This window comes from Uloborus diversus, chromosome 1, assembly GCF_026930045.1.
Source record: "Uloborus diversus isolate 005 chromosome 1, Udiv.v.3.1, whole genome shotgun sequence".
Taxonomy (NCBI): Eukaryota; Metazoa; Arthropoda; class Arachnida; order Araneae; family Uloboridae; genus Uloborus; species Uloborus diversus.
This window is the reverse complement of record NC_072731.1, coordinates 3,559,073-3,580,088: the sequence shown is the minus strand read 5'-3', so window position 1 is coordinate 3,580,088 and position 21,016 is coordinate 3,559,073. Positions and strand designations below refer to the sequence as shown.

The 21,016-nt window shown below is 31.5% G+C and overlaps 2 protein-coding genes across 2 annotated transcripts in view; one reads left to right on the top strand and one right to left on the bottom strand.

Moving 5' to 3' along the window:
* Positions 1-13,598, bottom strand: part of LOC129234396 (probable protein phosphatase 2C T23F11.1) — a 35,438-nt gene extending 21,840 nt beyond the window's left edge. The window contains exons 1-5 of the mRNA XM_054868392.1: positions 13,370-13,598; positions 8,766-8,881; positions 5,554-5,703; positions 3,368-3,433; positions 3,215-3,288 (exon numbers count right to left, since the gene is read on the bottom strand). Of these exons, the coding sequence (XP_054724367.1) occupies positions 3,215-3,288; positions 3,368-3,433; positions 5,554-5,703; positions 8,766-8,868 (393 nt within the window). The 5' untranslated portion in view covers positions 8,869-8,881; positions 13,370-13,598. The remainder of the gene's footprint in view (positions 1-3,214; positions 3,289-3,367; positions 3,434-5,553; positions 5,704-8,765; positions 8,882-13,369) is intronic.
* A 1,086-nt stretch (positions 13,599-14,684) lies between these two features.
* The window catches only part of LOC129234395 (uncharacterized), a 39,976-nt gene continuing 33,644 nt past the window's right edge, over positions 14,685-21,016 (top strand). The window contains exons 1-3 of the mRNA XM_054868391.1: positions 14,685-14,796; positions 18,390-18,489; positions 18,631-18,748. Coding sequence (XP_054724366.1) covers positions 14,772-14,796; positions 18,390-18,489; positions 18,631-18,748 — 243 coding nt within the window. The 5' untranslated portion in view covers positions 14,685-14,771. The remainder of the gene's footprint in view (positions 14,797-18,389; positions 18,490-18,630; positions 18,749-21,016) is intronic.

Sequence of the window (21,016 nt, the reverse complement as noted above, 5' to 3'; positions counted from 1 at the left end):
CTAATTTTTTTTTTTAACTAAAAAAAAGTGATTTTTTTAAAATTTAAATCTGATTTTTTTTTAAATGTTCAAAAATTGGTAGATACTAATTACTTTACATTAGTAAACATAATATATTTGATACAATAGATGAATCCATTCAACTTACTTTTAAAATTAAGATAAGTTCTCTAACTACTCAATATTTTAAGATTTATAAATACGTTATAATGCTTAGATAAGATGCGATTTTGTTTTATGCTTTGCTTAAAGATAAGGTTTCCATTACCATGTACCTTTTTAGTGTAAAAAATTGTGTTAAACAATTACTTTTCTGAACTATATTAGTCATGGTGTATAAGAAATGCTCCAAATTTTTATTTTGTTCTAAACTGTAATTTTGGAGTAAAAGCAATAGAGTGAAAATCTGTTACACACATGGAAAGAGGGATCTACTTAGTTTTTCCTGTTGAAGTTAAGATAGTAAAATGCAGTGTAGTTAAATTTAGAGCAATACATTCCAAAAATGCAAAATAAATTTATAAAAGTAAAATCAACTATTTTAATTAATGATTTTGTGAAAAAAATCACTTAATTTAAATCATTTTAATCAAGCTGATTTAAATCAACGAACCCTGGTTTTTAGCACGAATTCCTCCAAGGGGAGTGGAGTAATGGGATCTTTCTTGAGCTATGCATGCCTGCTATTTCCCAGAAAGTAACTTGTGGAATCAAACAAAATTTGCTCCATATGTTGCCCCTAAGATGTACAGGTGCTGATTCAATTTTGGTGTCAATAGCTCAAGCGGGTGAGCTACAGAACGTTTTTTGTTGTCCCTTGTGACTGCTACATCTCAAGAAATAATGAACGGAATTAAGCAAAAATTTATCTACAAGAAGTCCTAAGAGGGCACAAAAGCTGATCCTATTTTCACGTCAATAGTTGAAAAGGGGGTGGAACCATCGTACGTTTTCTCATTTTCATTGCGAGTGCTATATCGTAAGAAGTAATGCTTTGTTCGGAATGAAATTTGAAATAAATGTGAACCTATATGTAAACAGGCGTTGGTTCAATTTTGGCGCCAATCGCTCCAAGAGAGGCCGATTTTCTTTCTTTCTTTTTTTTTTTTTGTGCGAATAAAATTAGTTTTATTAATGTAATAACATGAAAGATAAATCGAAAAAAGGCTGTCTGCGTATTTTGTGTGGTTTTAATTGTTGGAAAATGATCGGAAATATTATCTCACTGTTTTGAAATGTTTAACTGTTGCCATCTTACGTTGACAAATAAAATATTCGTAATTAATTCAAGCAAGGCTTTCAAAATAACTTTCAATTTTCGCTCATTGCTTTGCTTTTGCGATAATTCAGAAATTGGGACGATCGTCAAGTTACAAGTAGGCCAGGCACAGGCCTACTAGGCCTGTGCCTGGGGTCCCTTCTTCCTAAGGGGCCCCAAATTACTTAAAGAATTATGCATAGCATTACAACTATACAAAAAATACATTTATTTTTAAAATAATAGCCTTCAGGGGGCCTCCAAATTATAGTGGTCCTTGGGCCTCACTTTTAGTTAGTCGGGCTTTGGGGATCAGAATTCATAAGAAAGACATAGAAGAAAGTTTTGTAATGGTCACAACATACTAGTTTCAAGTTTACTTCTACAAAATCATATTAAATCCGAAAACCAAGAGATAGTATAAAGATTCGGAAAAAAATACAACAAAAAACAGTAAAATTGGCAGGTATGAAAATATGACATACTGATCACTAAGACAGGGTGTGACAGGAACTGTGAAAAAAAGTTCCCTGATTTCCCTGATTAAGTGCACCAAATTTCCCTGATTTATGTTACTAATGATAATGGTTTTCTTTGCTCTACTTCAAAATCATTGTATGTTTGTATAAAATGCAGTATTTTAAACATTTTAAGTTGTGTAAAGTTGTTGAACTAAAGATATATTTTAAAAAGATGCTACTTTTTTAATAAAATGGTTTTAAAAAAAACATATCAAGTAAATTTTTTTGGGAAGAAAAAACTGAATATAGCATTTTAACAATAAAAAAATAAAGGTATTTACTTAAGTACACAAGTTAACCCTATTTCAAATGATTTCAGTATGCAACAAAAAAAATCTTAGATTGCTTTTGTAACAAACAACTTTGAAATTCAAGAAAAAAAAAGGCAATTAGTTAATTTCAAAATATATAAAAGAAGAATACAACTTGGTTATAAAATTAAAGAATCACTTAAGTCAGAAGAAAAGAAAACCTTTATAATCTGCGGTGACAACAAATAGTATAACGGCAAAAAACATTTTTTTTTAAATTGAAAGTTCAATTTTAGCAATTGAATTAAGAACGCGAAGAAGTAATAACTTTTAAGCTTTTATAGTATTAACTCAAAAACCAAAGATTTCTTCCTGAAATTGTGATTACAGTGCGCTAATTACTTCGAGACAATGGAATAAAGGCAAAGGAGCTAAGGCTTTCTCTTTGCCAGTATGGTTGTTTATTTTACGTAGCATTGAAAGCGGCAAAGGAAGTTTCAAGCTAGGTAAAAGAAACAACCAGACACAGAAGCAATCTTAGGAAGTTCAGCCTGTGGTTAATAAGTAAGATTCAATACTTTGACTTTGAGGAAAAAAGATGCACAAATATGCGGCAGTGTATAATCGCACCTCATTAAATTTATTTTTTTCTTTGAACAGATAAGTGGCGAAAAATGCATAGGGAATCAGAGTACTTAAATTTTGTAAAGCAAAAAAAAAAAAAAAAATTTCCACATAAAATCAATTTTCCCTGATTTTTGGTTATTTTTTCAAAATTTCCTGATATTTCCCTGATTAATAAAGTTCTCTGACTTTTCCCTGATCTCCCTGATCTGTCGCCACAATGATTATACAAAAATTTAGTAAAGTCAATCATAAAAAAATTTCTACTCTTTCTTTCCATAAGGGGAAATTCCTTCTGTATGATAAATGGACTAAAATAGGAACTTGAGGTCCTTTAAAAGCTTACACAGGTAAAGCATTTCTCATGACATTGCGTAGATATAACTATTTAATTCAAAATAATTAAAATGAAAGGACATGTTTCCATGACACCCTCTAATTATGTTCAAGACATCTTTAACTTGAACTCACAAATCTGATATTATAATTTCAAGAGTAGTTAGATGAATCTCAAACAAATTTGTAAGTCATTTTCATGCATTAAATTTTGCATAACTTACACAGTAAATGTTCCCATTTTTTATCAAGACAATTACGGCCGTCGTTCCAGCTAATTCGTCCCTCATATTTTCATCTGCAATTTAAATCAAAACGAGTTGAATGTAGTTATATAAAAATGTATACAGGAAAAAATATAAAAACAAAAATATTACCTTTTAACATATCTGCATCAACCTCTAAGAAACTTTGTTTAATAGCTTCAACTAGGTCTCCTTTTTCTACAGAAAAAAAAAATTGATAATATTTTGATATTATACAATGCAAAAGAAAAAAAATCAGGAATCATTCATATTTAGATAAATGAAAATAAAACAAATTTGAACTACAAAACACAAAAAGGACTATTTATATGAATGATTTAAATTTAGTACATTAATGTTTGCTTGCTCATAAAGTGAAAATCTAAAATCTGTCAATTTTTGAAGAATTTATTAATGCCAAACTCCCAGATCCCAAGCATAATATTCTTTCAAAGATTTTACTAACAAAGCATTATAATTTTATTAACTAGCAATACATAATTAAGAAAGTTTCATTACCCAGGGGTGCAAGTGGACTCAAGTAAAATTTTCCAAAAACAGTGAAATTTTTTGGAAACTCGAAAATTTCAGTGTTGACTGAAAAATTGGATGACATTTTATCTTTTATTTTTTATGTAAATGCATCAATTGAGAATCAAACTACTATGTGGCTGATGTTAATATTTACAGTAAATGCACACATTTCATTAATTGTTACTTAATGCATTTAAACTTAATATCAATAATTCATTTTATCACAAAAAAGCTTTAACTATTTTTTCCCATTTTCACCTACAATTGAGTTGATTATAATCTATGTGTGCTATTAAGATTTTAAAAATGTTCCTTAAATGAAATGAATCAACATATCTATTTATTACTGCTAAGTTCAGTATTTTCAATTTAGAAATTTAATGTACCAGCAAAAAAAAAAAGTGGACAAAATCATATTTTGTTTGGGGCGGTTTTTTCAAAGGTGAAAAAAAAGGACAACCACGCTAATGTGGGAGGTGGCTGAATCATGTACGCTGTAAATTTTATGGGGTGCAAAAGAAACGTAAGTAATCATGTGGGTTTCACTTGTTAGTATGTACTGTGGGTTTATTCTCTATTATTGGTCAGGATTTTGAGACACTATCGCAATAAAAATTGAAACCATTTTCAAAAATTCAAGAACAGTCGCGCAAAACCATAAATAAAGAATCTCATCCCTGATTATTATAAAATACTACTTTGTCAGCAAATGAAAAATAGTAAATTGTTTACCAATTGTAGTCAACCTGTAATGAACTAATTCAAGATTTAAATAGTACAGTAGGCGCCGCTTAATGTGATCACTTTGGGACAGATACAATTTGATAGCAATAACCGACTGATAACAGTAACCGAAAAGAATCCAGGAGACACAAAATAATGAATTTATTCCACTTAATAAGCATTTATTTTTGCAACCTCAAATTGAAATCACAATGACTCAACTGAATACAGTTTTAAATTATAAATTATTAAATTAACAGAATGGAAATATCTGAATTATAAAAAGTTAAAGCTAAATTATGCAATTTTTAATCACATAGTAATAGGTGAAGTAAAATATGACCGTTTTCCACGACATTCGTAAACCAGTTTCAAAGCACATTCAGCTTTTCTATCTTTTCTAGCACAGTTTTGCTTGTTGTTTAAATTTCAATGTAACTTTGCTTTGTTTTCAATCTCAACACAATTCTTTCATAGTTTACAAAATAATGGCAAGAATGGAGGTCCTACATTAATGCCTGCAACATGTCCAGTGACTGAATTTTTTTAGGTGCAAAAGAAAGTGTGTGGTCACTGGGGGCGATCTTTCTCTAGCTTCATTCCTAGAAAAATTTTGAACTGCATTGAAAACCACAAAATACTACACAGAAAGTTAGTCTTGTCAGGGTTTGCCTACGTTTTTCTGTCAATTGAGGAATAAAAATATGGGGGGGGGGATTGAAAGTTTATGAAAAAGTGATAATAATAAACGAAGACTCAGATTACAATATCTGACTTTTTTAACGTGTGTTAACATACAAGTGTTCAGGTACTTTGTGATTCTGATAACATTAAGCGAATGATAACATCAACCGTGATCACATTAAGCGGCGCCTGCTGTACATTGTGTGTGATTGAAAAAAAAAATGCCCCAGAAAAATTTTGAGCAGTTCGGTTCATAAAAAAAAATCCATGCATAAAAGGGAATGACTCCCAGTTGCATAATTTTATCACAATAGCCGAAATTCAACATGTTTCTGACATAATTGATAAAACAGTCTCATGTCAAAAGGGATACTTACTGTAAGAGGGATGGGTGACAATTTTCTTGTGCAAATTATTTCCAGCATACTCTGCAACTTTTGCCCCACCGTGGCCATCGTAAACGGCAAAGAAAGAAGCTTCTTTGTCCTCTGCCAGAGAGAGCAGATGCGTATGTGCATCCTCCATGTCTGAATTATGATTTAGGAAACTTGGTTAACATTATGATCGATAGGATTTCATTCTCTAATAAGAATAATTAGTGTGATTCTAAAAACTGCATAAGTAACAGGAAATATGCAACACAACCTCATTTATCTGGATCAAATTCGTGGAGTTAAAAAAACTACACATTTAAATTCTAAATAATGACTGCAAAAATGAACTATAAATATACCAAGCATTTGGTTTTCGTACAACTCCAGCATAGAAGGTACAATAAAGTATGGTACTAATTTAGTAAACAATATGGTGTACCGGTATTTTTAGGGCTCAAACCTCTTCCAAAATACTTCAAAAACATTCCAAAAGAAATACTTTTTATCAGAGCTTATGTGTTCGTAGGACTTCTATGACAGTAAAAAAGAATTATTTTCTATTTCTCTTAGTAATAAATACTAATGTTCAAATTTAGTGAAATGTTGAGTCCGCAACATTTAAATACTGTGAAATGGCCTTGCACCAAAGTTGACAAGCACCTAATGGAAACCGCCATGAATCACAGTAGCTTCGATTATACGGTGGCCCTCGAGACCAAAGACATAGATATAATAAACAATGCCATAATACCCTCCCCCTCTTTGAATTAATTTTGTTTTTACTATGGCCCATGCTTTTAATTCTTTTACCAAGAATAACTGATGGTTGAAACAACCATAATTATAAATGTCTGCTACCACCCTATTACATGTATTAAAGAAATGTATTGTTTTTGCAGTTATTTATTGATTTCACACAACTTATATGTCCTGACTGAAATAGATCCCTGCTATCATTTTTTACGCACTATTTCTTAACTTACAATGTAAGTCATAATCCTGCATTTTGCTTCCGGTTTTGAATATTTGCCAGAAACAATGAAAAAATGAACTAACAATAAATTTAACAAATCCGTTTCCAGGCTTAACCTAAACAATCAAATACAATATAGAATATCATTAATTTAAGGGGGTCCAAGGGTTTTTCCCCTGGTGAAAATTTTAAAAAATAGATTAAAATTCAGCGTTTTGAGCCCTTTTAAAGCATAATTGGGCTAAAAAAATATCAGGAAAAAAATAGGCAAACCCAAACTTTTTATAAGTTTTAAACTATTTTTCAAATTAAGATAAAAAAAATTATTTTTGATTCTACAAAATGTTGACATTGATAGAGAAAGGAGAAAAGACAATGCATTTTCAATTGCTCACATCGGCTTTTGATAGATACAGTCGACGCTCATTATAACGACCACACATTATAAAGATCATCCCAATTTAACGACCAATGATAAAAGCCCCAACTTTATCCCTATGAATTGTATGTTAATTTGGTTTTGTTATAACGACCCTTTTGTATTGTCTAATCCAATACAGCGACAAAATTATAGCGGTTGCTATTTCCGATGCTTTTTCCAATAAAACAAAAGTATAACTTGAAATGACCTTGATTATTATTTACAGACAGCTGCATGAAATCTTCAATGTAAAATTCAACTTTGATTGGGGGGGGGGGGGACACCATCACTCACCACAGCACAGAAAAAAATGAGAGCAAAAAAGAGAAATTTCCGGATTCAAAAGAAAGAAGACTTAACAGATGTATTGGAATAGTTTCGTGTTTGAATCACGTGGTTTTTAAGAATTTGCTTCTGCACTCAACGGAGGTGAAGATTACAAAAAGGGTATCCTTGCAGCTTTGCATCTCTTTAAAGCAGCATGGAATGAATCTCCAGAAAAAACATCAAGAATTGCTTCCATCATGCTGATTTTAAAAAGCAAAAGTAAACTGAAGCGATTGGTGAGGCAATTCAAGATGAAAAGTTCGATAAAGATCAAATGCTGTAAAAAATTTCTAAGAAAATGAAATTGGATGAATCTTTAAACTTTGACGATTATGCTAAAACAAATTATGATTTCGGATGTGTTGAACATCTGTCAGAAGGTAAACTATCTCTCAGTATTATGCACAAAAACAAATTGATCTATATCATGTTACCATGATCAGATGATGAAGATGAAATTGAGACCAAAGTTCCTAATATGAAAAATGTTTCGAGTTCTAGAGGTGTTCAAAATGTTTTTTTTGAAAGGCAAGAAAAACACTAATTATCACCTACTATAACTGAATCAGAAAATTATTTTTTCCAAAAATAACATGTGCTAAAAAGGCAAACATATTTCTGATTTTATATTCAGAAAGTAAGTTATTTGTTAAGTGTGTAGTATTTTTCCCCATATTTTCTACTTCAAAATCTGCTTAATATTTTGCACACATGATTTTTCTAAAAACTCCTATAGTAAAAATAATTTGGGCATTTAACTGGAACAACGGGACATGAATGATGCATGTGTATTTTCTTTTTAATTCTGCCTCTTATAACGACCACTCGTTATAAAGACCTCTTTCTCTGGGACAGAGATGGTCCTTATATCGAGCGTCGACTGTATTGCTTTCATTATCACTTTAGGATCAGGTACACAGGCCTCTTCTGTGCTTTCTGATAGCACCACTATGATGCAGTTTAAAAACAAATAAACTATAGGTTGAAATTACTAACTGGTGGCTGAATACAAGTACATAATTTTTGCATATTCATACTAATTGCATCTGTAATATACAAATCACATTTTATTATCATTTGAAAATAAGGTCTAGATCATTTTACAAACAATTTAAAAAAAACCTTTGCTTGAAACTAGGGAGCAAAATAATGACTCTACTCATGGCTCAAAAAAAGTAGGAGGGCACTTGCCCCCCTTTACGCCTATGTATACAGCCTATATATTCGCTCAAATTTTCAATTTTTAATTTATTGGCTGCTTTGGAATTGACAGAAACATACATAAATTAAGATCAACTTCGATATTTGGGTGTTGCAATCAAGAAACCATATACTTAGTTTATTTCATACCTTTTAGTAAGCTAATAGAGATAGTCTTTAGAATTAAAAAACATTATTTGTATTTTTCACAAACTTTAGTTTACTTTATTCCAATTTACTAAAGAATTTTAATTATGATCTATACCTGACACTGAATTAAAATAAAAAGGATACTGATTCTCCATCCTTGCATACAGGAGGCCCCAACTTTCAAGAAATCATTAGCACAACTCGATGTTTCTTTGGCAGTCACGGGCTCTGATAAAGTTTGTCCCATGATGAATCAGGACCTACAATAAAAAAGGGAAACATGTTTTTTAATACTGTACTTGATTTTCTTTTTTGGCAAATGAAGCAACATCTATACAAAGAGGAAACAAAATAAGACCATAATGCATAAGAGCATGCCTGCATCTGAGCTCTACAGGGGTCAAAATAGTTAGTGGATTGGTTTTAGAGGATTCAATGAGGGGCATAGTTTAAGGAGCAGAATTCGAAAGGGAACTAACTATTGGGATTTTAGTAGAAACGGAAATAGAGTGGCTAATAAGGGAAAAGATTTTAACAGTTCGGATTCAAATAATCGTGCAGCATTAAATGAAAGTAAGATGGGCTTACTTAAGGTTTTTTATACAAATGCTCATAGTATTAGGAACAATTTGGAAGAATTGAAAAGCATAATAATAGACGAGAGGTTGGATATTATTGGAGTTACCGAGACATGGGCTACCGAAAATGCTGATTTATTATCTATTGCTGGGTATAATTTGTTTAGTTGGCCACAATACACGAGAGGTACCCTGATCAGGATTGATTTAGGGTTTATACTGACGGATCGGCCACTTCTTCAGCTGGTGGTGCCTACTCCAAACATTTTACTCTTCAGGAGCCTCTCGACACTTTGGGCGGATAACTTCGAAGGAGAAATGAATGCAGTTTTTATGGCCATCAGATCTATTGGAGAAATAGCTGAACAAAATATTGTTCTGAATAAAATATGACAACGTATATAAAGTACAAATTCAGAATGAAAAAAGGTTAAAAAACCGGCAAACAGCTGTTTCGGCACTCTAAAATACAAGTGCCATCATCAGTGCAATTAAAAACGAAGACAGGTTCAACCCGACTAAAACACAGTCGAGGCGAACATTGGAATGAGAGACGAGTTGTAAAAGATATGAGAGCAGTACCAGAACGGTGACGAAACGGTAAAGAATTAAAAACTATCAGTAACGTCATTAAGTCATCTCCGTTGATTCCAGATTTTCACAAAAAACGCTTGATTCCTTCTGTTGCACAATGTTCCAGATTCTACGCTTTGCCTAAAGTGCATAAACCACTCATTCCTCTCCGTCCCATTGTTTCTAACATTGGTAGTGCTTCTTACAAATTGGCCAAATTTTTTGGTTTCGGTTTTTTCACCTCTTCTTTCCAGCAACTGTTTTACTGTTCGGAATTCTCTTGACTTTGTTCGCAAACTTCGAATTTTTCAGCTAAATAACCATAGAATGGCCTCTTTTGATGTGAAATCACTCTTCACTAACGTGCCTGTTGAAGGTGCGTTAGACTGCCTTAAAATGAGATTAACTGAGCATCACTTTTCCTACTTTGAGATCAATGAATTGTGCAATTTAACACGTTCTTGCTTAAAACTAAACACGTTTGTTTTCGACGGTAATTTTTTCCGGATGACTGAAGGTCTTGCTATGGGCAACCCTTTGAGTCCAATTCTAAGTGATTTGTACATGCACTATTTCGAATTTAAATTATTTAAAATTATACAATTTGATTTTTACGTCAGGTACGTTGACGACATTTTTGTGCTTTTGGACTCGTCTGTCAGTGACCTTGATAACCTTTTATCCATCCTAAATACTATTGACCCACATATTCAATTTACTGTTGAATTGGAGTCTGGAAATCATCTTTCTTTTCTTGATGTGTCCTTCACTTGTCATAACAATATGTTTACAACTACTTTTTTCCGTAAACCCTTTGCTGTTTCTCTTCCCCCCCACAAGTTATCCGTTCCCCCTCCTAAACAAAAATTGGCTGCTTTTAGATCTTTTATTTACCGTGCTTCAGCCATTTGTTCAAATTCCAATTTACTTACAAGAACTGAATTACCTACGAGGTATAGCGGTTGATCGGGGATTCACATCAAATATTATTGATACCATTTATAAGAAGCTATGTAGCTCAACTAACAAAAATCAAACACTTGCTCCTGTGAACTATTCGAGTTCCGTTGTCTTACCCTTTTTTCCTAAAATCAGTCTACAAATTGCCAAAATCTTAAAAAAGTTTCATTTTTCCGTCACTTTTTCTCCTGTTAATAAATTAAAATTTTCACAGCTTAAACACCCTGTTCAGAACCTTGACAAATGGGGCATTTATAGTGTTTCCTGCCAGTGCAAATTGGCCTACATTGGGCAGACTCGACGATCCCTCAAATTCCGGATAAAAGAACACGAAAATTACGTCAAAAAACAGGATCTCAAACGCTACTCTATTGCTCAACATTGTTGGTCTTGCGGTCATAATTTTATTTTTTCTTCCGCCAAAGTTATTCACGAGTGTTCGTCCATTCATGATTTAGATTTTTGGGAATCATATTTCATATGGAAAAATGCTAATTTAATCGTCAATGATTTGTCTAGCACTCCCCCTTTTCCTAATGTTTGGAAGTCTGTTATTTGATTTATTTTTTGTCTGTGACATTTTCTCCTGAGTGCAACTGTCCTCTGTAGTTCTGACGTAACCTTGACGTCATCGTTTCCGGTACTGCTCTCATATCTTTTACAACTCGTCTCTCATTCCAATGTTCGCCTCGACTGTGTTTTAGTCGGGTTGAACCTGTCTTCGTTTTTAATTGCACTGATGATGGCACTTGTATTTCAGAGGCCACCCAACATTTATAGGCCACCCAACTTAAGCCAGGGGTCAGTCATCATAATGGACGATTTTGAAATGGAATTTTTGAAAGTAATTGGTGATTGCTTCTAAGATCAAATCGTGACTCAGGGTACTCAACAGGAAGTGATTTTGGATCTAGTTTTCTGCATCATGGAAGGTTCTGTTAAGGGGTTATGTGTAGGGGAACACATTGGAGATAGTGACCACAACAGTATTAGGTTTGGGATTAAATTTGATATGCACATAGTAGAGAATTTCAGGTTTGTGCCCAATTTCAGAAATACTGATTTTGTGGCACTTAGGCAGAGTTTGAAAGCAGTTTTTTCTTCCGGATTGTACAATAGCGTTGGAAGGCATCTAAACAAATCTGCCCAGAGCTTTAACGAGCTTGTGAAAATAAACTGCGCCCCACCACACAACAGTTACCCAAACAGTAGCACCCCACAAAGAACGAGATAGGAGGTCATAATTCCATGGGCGAGAGAAAAGAATTTTGTTAAAAGATATATTATGCAATTTTTAATCTAGCGCATTATCATTTTACCTTTGGAGTTTAAAATTTTGAGTAAAGTGTTACTAGCAACGTAATATATATTTGCACTTCTAAAAATTTAATCACAAAGCAGCATTTTCTACTTTTTTTCTGAACAACATGTTATTCATTAATTTGGAAAATTCAGTCAGTTTGTCAACATGTAAATTCAGAACCAATTTACAAAAAAAGAAAAAAAAATGAAAAATGACAATCTATTTAAATGTTCAAAAAAGCTTTCTCTGAAGTGGGATAAATAATTTTCTAAGGGCTGTTATATTCCTTTAACAATTGTAGTGTAACAAACACCAAAATCGGTTTTAATTCTTTTCTAAATTCATTTAATTACTTTATAAAGACATTATCTCTTGCTTTTAGTAGCACATTCCACAACCTTTATCTCCTTGAAAATATAAATTAATTGTTCAATTCTTCAAATAAATTAAAGTACATATTTACTTCTGTGTAAAAGGCATTATTCAGGAAAACAGCGTCTGAATATATTGCGGGGAATATTTTTTAAAATCATGTCATACAGCATTTTACTTACGGATAAATAGAAAGAAAATGTAGAAGTGTGCTTCTAGACTGTTGCATATTTACACTCTTAGCACTAATTTAGAATTAATTGATTTTTAAGAGAAAAAAAAATGAACTGAAGAGGAACGGTCGAGAGGTCTTCAGAGTGGACGGTTCCATTTCTACATCAAAAGGGACTTTGGGACCCTATTTGTTTGAATATGGGATTTTCAAGGATCATCAGAAAAGGGATTATAGGGACAATCCCCCAAATATACATACCTTTAGAAAAATAAAACCGACGAAAACGAGCCTAAAAATATTCAACTAAATTAAACTAAGCTAACAACTAAATGTCTTAAATACTTTTCGTTCTGAAACGGATTTTTGGAAAATGTAAACAATGCTTCACTGCACAGTAATACAAATTAACCCTCAGCTTCACGTGACATTTTACAAATTGTCCAAATACAAACAAGAAATCATTATATAAACGTGTGAAAAAAAATTAATGTCAATAACAAATTCAATATTAAAATTTTTAGCAGATAAAAGTTCAACTTCATGTATACATGCTATTGCTATGACGGTAAATACACGCCAAAAATGTTGCACCACACATGCTGCGATAAACATTGCGCGTTGTACAACCATGATGTCATGCCGTTGCTGTATTTTTTTTTCCCCAAGGAGGGGTTTAAAGCTGCGTGAAAACAAATAAAATTTCATAAAACCAGATGAAAAAACATCGTTAAATCTAACATGCAAGCTAAACAACTTCGTTGAAATAAAAGGTGTAATTTATACATACCAATGAGATGAAAACCTAAAGATTATGCAGATCACAAGACTATTTGAAACATTTTAACCAGTTTTAAATTATTTACAATATTCTGTATTACGCAGGTTAACAATAACTAGATATTAGACGGAATTCAGTCGGCTCTTTCTCGGGTCGGGAATAAATTCCAGTTATAGAACTGGGTAGCTTGTAAAATCTTCTTTCACAATATTCTTAATCCTACAAAAAAATAGAAAAAGAAAAGAATAATGTACGAAATGTACCGTTAACGCGTTTAACCATAAATGTGATGAATGAAGAAGAATGAATGAGTGAAGAGGCTACAGGAAACAGGTTACTGTACGAAATTTTATTCAAGCAGTAAATTAATTTATTACGAAATACAGAATTTTTTACAAAGGTAATTAGACGTAGTTTTTACTGACGTAGTTTTATTAAATAATAAAAATGTCTAAAGTTCCCTTTTTTTCCCTCAAAAGCATAATAATTTAAAATTTAAATTACATTTGATTTATTCAACTTTTGAAGGGAAAGCTTTAAGCATTGGATTTAGTTCAATTAAGTATCAAATTTTTCCTTAAGAGATTTTTCAGCTTTTTAATTTTTAAATTATTAGTTTTTTGTTTTTTTTTCGCAATGAAGATGCATCATACGCCTTTTCTCATTGGCTAAGAAATCACTTTTAGAAGTTAATCGCTGTATTTGGCGAAAAATGTTTATAATAACTACCGAAATAAAATTTTCTGAAGAAAACTTGCATTTGATGGATTTTACTGTTATTGGTTTTACTCATGACATATGTTTTAAGAATAAAGTGCTAAAAGTTTTTTTTTTCTTTTTGTCAAACTAATAAATTTTATTTTATAGAACTGCACTAATCCATCATGGTTGCGTTTGACGAAAACTCACCAGTCGACCGGTAAATAAAATGGTTACTAACCGAAGGATTCTATGATCAACCGGTTACCACAGCGGTTACCATTCTAAGCAGTTGATTAGTTGAGTGGAGCACGTGATCATTAGTTGTCAAGTGATTAACTTACCGGTCGCTCCGGTCTAGCTCGTCGAACGCAACCCACGTCTTTTTTCACCCAAAGCAAAGCATGTTCTTCCAAAACAATAATGAAATTTTGGCGTAAAACATTTAACGCCAAAGTTTCGTGCTCGAAGTTTCTGACTTGTATCATGTTTATTTGCTTCAGGGCTTCTACTCTATCGTGTTAAGGATTGATATTATTTCATTGTTAAGAAAGATGAGTTTATAGAATCATAAGCAACGGCAACGTTGGGGAACGCGAAGATTACTTAGCCGCAATCACAGCGTGTCATTAGTGCAGATTTGCGCTGTTTACCGTCAGATTTACTAAAAAAACAAAAACACTGAACTTGAACTGGATGGTAAACGGAAAAAATGTGGCGTGTTTGTCGAAAAACTAGTAAGTTAGCTGTTTTATTGAAATTTATAAATCAACTGTTTGTTTGAATGCTCAGTTTTGGTTGAATTATTACCTTCTTTTATGTGACTGACCAATTGCATTGCTTCGTTTTACATGTTAGAACATGTTCTTGCAGACATATATTTGTTGACATGTTTAGAGATGCTTCAGTTTTGGCAGACGACACATGCAGGCCGGTTTATCAGATAAAAAAATAGTTCTTCATTCCTCTTAACTCTTGAATGAATGTTCATTCTTATTATTAATTCTGAAGTTTTTCTTTACTTGGTGCTTTTTTTTTTTTTTTTTGCATTTAGCACTAAAAATCGCTTTAATTGATGAGTTTTTACTTCCATACTTTCGATGGCCATATTGCAGAAAGGTAGTTTGTATTTGAATTAATTTTTTAGTTTTGCTTCAATATCATAAAACTTAATATTTATACAATTAAAACTTAATTCAATCATCCAGATACCAAATGACTTTATTTTTGATTTTATTAGTTCATGGGTACTTCAGGTAATTGAATGTTGTGTTACCTTTGCAATAATAGCACTGACAGAGAAAAGTTTATTTAACAGCATTATATCTTATATTTTTTATCTTTTTTTATATTTCGTTCTGTTTATTAAAATAAAAACCCTTGCGTGCTTAAAATTTAACACTAAGAATACAAGTTCCTTTCCTGCTTGAATAGAAACTTGAAATAATATACAGTGGGCACCGGTTAATTGAATCAACCTTTAATGTTGAACCAAATCATCAAAAACAACAAAATCCAGCTTTATTGAATTAGACGCTTTATTGAATCAGCCGCTAAATGGAATCAAAACTGTTCAGAACAAACATGATTCATATGAGCATCAGTTACTGTATATTCAAACTTAAATTCAGGTTTTACCCATTTTGGAATCCGACTGTATCCGCTTATAAAACCTCTCCGCTTTTGTTTACATTTTAATTCTTTCTCTTGAACATCACTAATTTTGCATTCACCGTTATTTTCAACATTTATTATATTTTATATTATGTAGTAGCGGACTTATATGATCGTCATTTTGGTATGACTACCCCAAAATTTCATTCGAGTTGCATCTAAGTTCAAATTAAAGATATTGATATGCTCATATATTTTTATCAGTGCTGATCTTAATTTTTTGAAGATTTTAGAAGTTAATATTAATTAAGGACGCTTATTATTATAGATCAAATAAATAGATCAAAAAATTCTTATGCTTTAAAATTACAAATATCAAGAATTACGAAATGAGTTACTCAAATTAAAAAAAAAATTAATTAATTTTGGCTGTTTGAAAATTTTGGCAGCAATTTCAGTTTATTTAACTATTTAATATTAGATAAGATATTAGATAGCCTAATTAATTACATAATTCCAAAATATTTTTGCTGGCAATATTTTTTTTTTTTCTGTTTTCATTTTTTTTCTCAATTATGTTTTGAATGCACTTTCTTTTTGCAGTTTTTATATTTTGAGTAACTATTTTTTGGCTAATAGTTACATTTATTAAAAAGTATTGGATATTAAGACTTTTATTAAAACTGACATGAATAAACTACATTTACTTTTTAAATACCTCGGCGTAGAGAAGCTACAAGTTTTGTCAATTTTAACAATGCAATTTGAAAAATCCCCAAAATTCTCTATACCTTCTAACTGATGTTAAGAACTAATATAGAATTAGTTCTTATCTGAAACCTCTAACATGGTTGGGGAAATTTTAGCTGTAAACCATTTTCAACACTCCTGATTCTTTGTAGGTACTAGGTAGTCATTACTGCATAAAACTTAACTTTGATCAATTTTAATTTAAAACTATTGAAGATTAATCCTGTATTATCCTTTAGAGAAAACTGAAAAGGTTAGTTGTGCCCAAGTGCATAATTGTTTTTTGTATACTAAATGAATAATGTGCAGTCTTTTTAACAATCCCACGCAGCTGGAAAAATTTTAAATGACAGCCTTAGTGTTTTTGATTGTGATGTATGGTTTATGTTATGTTTGGCATTATGAAAGGATGACTTATTGTTGTTATTATTACTTTTAGACATTCTCATTTTTCATTCATTTTGCTTAGTCAGATGTTATATGTTAGATGTTCTAATTATGGAAGAATTTTTAACAAAAGAAGTACATGAGCCCTATAGTTTTTCAAATTTATTTTCCCACACAAAAAGCATGGAATATGTCGAATGTATAAAAGTTTATTTAACCCTGTAGCATCTAAGTTCAGATGAACTCCCATGTCAATGAAGCCCTTGATGCGAAAACGGTGAAATCGTGTTATAGCAAATAACAGTACAACGAAATAAATTTTCAATCTAGATTTAAGTTTTGCCATATTGCTTGAATTCCATTACATTGAAATTCCTATTACTACAAACAAATGTTGCAGTCCCTAGTTTGTAACGAGATTTCACTGTATTCAGAAGTCTGACATAAACAGAGATAACTGCATACAAGAACCAGTAAGGTTTTTTGCACATTATAAAGGTCCTTGTTTTTTTTTTTTTTTTTTTGTTTATTTGTTTGTTTGTTAAATCAGGGTTCTTGCTGTACAGCTGAAGAAGCTGTCTGACCTGTATTTGAGTTGTAATATTTTTTCATATTAAAAATGTAATTCAATGACATAGCTAATAGGAGAATACAGTCAGACCTCCATATATCGAAGTAGCAAATTACTGGAAAGAAATTCAATATATAGAAATTTCAATATGTAGAAATGATCTTAGTTTATCAAAAAAATCTCCTAAAACATTAAAATTAAAGCTAATTTTGGCCAACTGATAAAGCCTTTCATGTTTTTGAGTGATTTATCTGTAAGTTTCAGTACTTTTATTACAGTTTTTCGATTTCTCACAATAGCAGGAACTCTACTTGCGATAATACTAAATTTACCAGAAAGGACATTGTTGCGCCTTCATACATCTTCCTTCTTCAACTATTCAACTTGATCTGCAACATTAGGGGATTTTTGTTTCGACAATGTAATCGAGAGAAAAGTAAAAAATCAATCTACTTAACTTAAATGATTTTCACTGAAGCTGAAAAGACTAGGAATGATAATCTGACATTGTGAATAACTTGAAATTGATTTTACTGTGTTACTGGTTGCTAAGATTTGAAATAACCTTGATGGAATTTAAGAACTCCAGAACGGAACAACACCTATCTACCCTTGACATCCTCAGAGACCATCCACACCTATCTACTTGCCCTTCAACCCTAGATTTCTTGTGAGGTTTTGTAGCAACCTTTAGCGAACATAATTTTCTCCCCTAACTTTCATTTTTCATGAGACAAACAGTCTAAAGTGGAAAAAAAAAAATTCTACGAATGTCTCAAACTTTTTTTTCAATATATTGAAACAATTTTTCTATGTAATGGACATGGAAATTTGCTGGGACTTCGATACATAGAAAATTTTGATAGAGCTGGAAGTTCGATATATGGAGGTTTGACTATATGTGGGGGGGGGGGCGTGGAGAGGGGTTCTCATTCACTGAAATAATTGCATTGTAATATGATATATAAGTGCATGCATTTATACTTCTCGTTTTTCTTTGTAAACTAGTATTTCCAAGATGGCACGTGAATCGACAAAATCCTGTAGAGAATCAAAAACAGTCTGGAAACTCTAAGCCCTTGGTTTTAGCGCCATTTACTCACAAAGGGTTAGTTAATCATTTTATTCTTTAACTTCTGAAAAAGAAAAAAAAATGCTTAATGTATTATTTTCATTTATTTAGTTAAATGTAATATTAAATACTACAAAATAAATAAGCTCATGTGTAAAGAACATTGCCTTATTTCAGGTATTCAGATGGGAATTCCAATCGTCAACATGCACACAAAAAAGAGAAATTTTGGGAAGACCCCCAGTTCCAATTTCGTACTTATGGGTCATCCATTTTGGAAACTGCTGGTTGGCTGGTAAGAAAATAGTTTTTTTTTTAAAATTATTTACAGCATCTGTGTTCAACAGTGCAATTCTTTTAGACTCTCAATAGGAATTGGTCAAGTTATTCTTGAAACATTTTTAGTGCTTTTCATTCTCTCTTCCCTTTATAAAATTTAATTTTGCTGTTGTATTTTTTTTCTTATTATTTATTTATTTTATTTTATTTTTTGCACTTGATGACAATGTTAAATCATAGTATTCGGCAATGTTCAGCAATATTCTCATACTAAACAATTTTATTTTGACTAAAAGTAAAACTGGCAAATAAACAACATATTAAACATGTAATGTAAAAACGACGCATGGTACATCAAAAACATGGATTAAACTGTTACAATAAATTTACAGGAATGCAGCATGTACCAAAAAGAGTGTTGACAAGAATGTTTTAAAATCAATTTAAAGTCTTAAATCTAACAGACAAATCACCAAGAATGCTGCAATTTGTTTCCTTTCATTATAACTGGGGATGTACCGGATAGTAATTTTGCCGAATACCGAATTCCGGATATTCTGCATCTCTTCATTTGCTGGATTCGGATATTCGTCTTTAAAGTTACTTTTAGTTACATTGCTTGTTCACATACTTTTATGTAATGCTGCATCGAAATAATAAATCGAATTTGTTTCACACATCATGTCTATTAAAACATATTATTATTGAATAATTTTACTATCCACATTTAGCTTTGCAATAAGTCACAATTGTAATTAGACATGCATGACGTGGAAAAAAAATAGTAAAAACAAAATACCCTGTTTATAAAGTTATACATTTTCTTGTTTCTAGTTTTGTTGTGACATAAAAAAATTTTTACTTTGAAATTCTTCTTATTGAAAACAGTACACATGTAAAATTTTTCTTACATCATAGCTGCCAAGTGCTCCGTTTTTCCCGGAGTTTCTCCGATTTTTATTGCGTACTCCGAAAATCCGATTTATTCCAAAAAACTCCGTTTTTTGACTTTGCTTGTACACTTTTCGATTTCTGAGGAAAAAGAAGAAATTTCCCTATCCTGGAAGGTAGGAATTGTGCACAAACTCAACAAAAGAGGAGGCAATTTTATGCCCTGGAAGCATTAGTGTCAAGATAAACACTGAGTGGGAGCGCTAATCGACCGGAGAACATCGTTTTTTCATTGAGCATTTCAGCTACGTGCAAAACGTAGCCGCCATGTTTGGTCATTCAGAAGATGGAAGTAGACGATGCTTAAGTGCTTTCGTTTTCAAAGACAAAGCTCAATTGGGGGTTTCTTTTAACTGCAAACTAATGAAAATCAGCAAAATGTGCTGCAAAATTTTTTTTTTTTGTTATTTTAAATAATTTTATTGAGAAATGAAAACAAGTATACTATTTAAAATTTCATCTTATCCCTATTGCTTTAGACACGAATGTGCTAAAGATTCTCAATTAAATTGTAGTTTCATGGGGATTTTTTATTTTCAAATTATTTTCATGCAACAAATTCAAAATTTTATATCTGAATTGTTGACTTAGTCGCCATATTTGGTCATTTGCGAGATTTAAGTACACAAAACTCTTAAAGTGGCCAAGTTTTCAAAATCGGAATTAGATGTTTATTGCAATGCAAACTATTGAAAATAATGCGAAATGGGCTTCTTTTTTTTTTTTTTTTTTTTCGGAAAATTCTTAATTTTTTTCTTGAAAAATGAAAAAAAAAAAATTCTTCAGAATATTATGTTATCCTGATTGGTTTGGATGCTAATGTGCTAAAAACTGTCTATTTCATCTAAATTATAGTTTTTTTAAGGATTATTAATTATTTATAATTACTTTTAATGCAACAAATTCAAAAATCTATCATCTTAATTTTTTTGCATTGTTGCCATGTTTGGTCATTTGCAACATGGAAGTAAACAAGACTATTAATTGCCTAAGTTTCCGAAAACAGAATGGGTTGTTTGTCTCAATGCAAACTATTAAAAATAACAAAAGGCAAAAAGTTATGGGGTTTTTTTTAAATTATTTTTTTGAAAGAGAAATTTTATCTGTATTTGATCCTTATTGCCTCGGAGGCTTTGTTATAAGCTGAAACCATTTCATCTAAAATGAAGGTTCCTGCTGACTTCTCATTTATTTATTTATTTTTTTAAATAAATCAGAAATCTATTTTAACTTGAATTTTCCATGTACAAAAAAAGTATTGAATGACTCTATTTTAAAATGTGTGAAGTCCTATTCATCTATTTTTTTCATGAAAGTTGTAAAAACTGCCCCA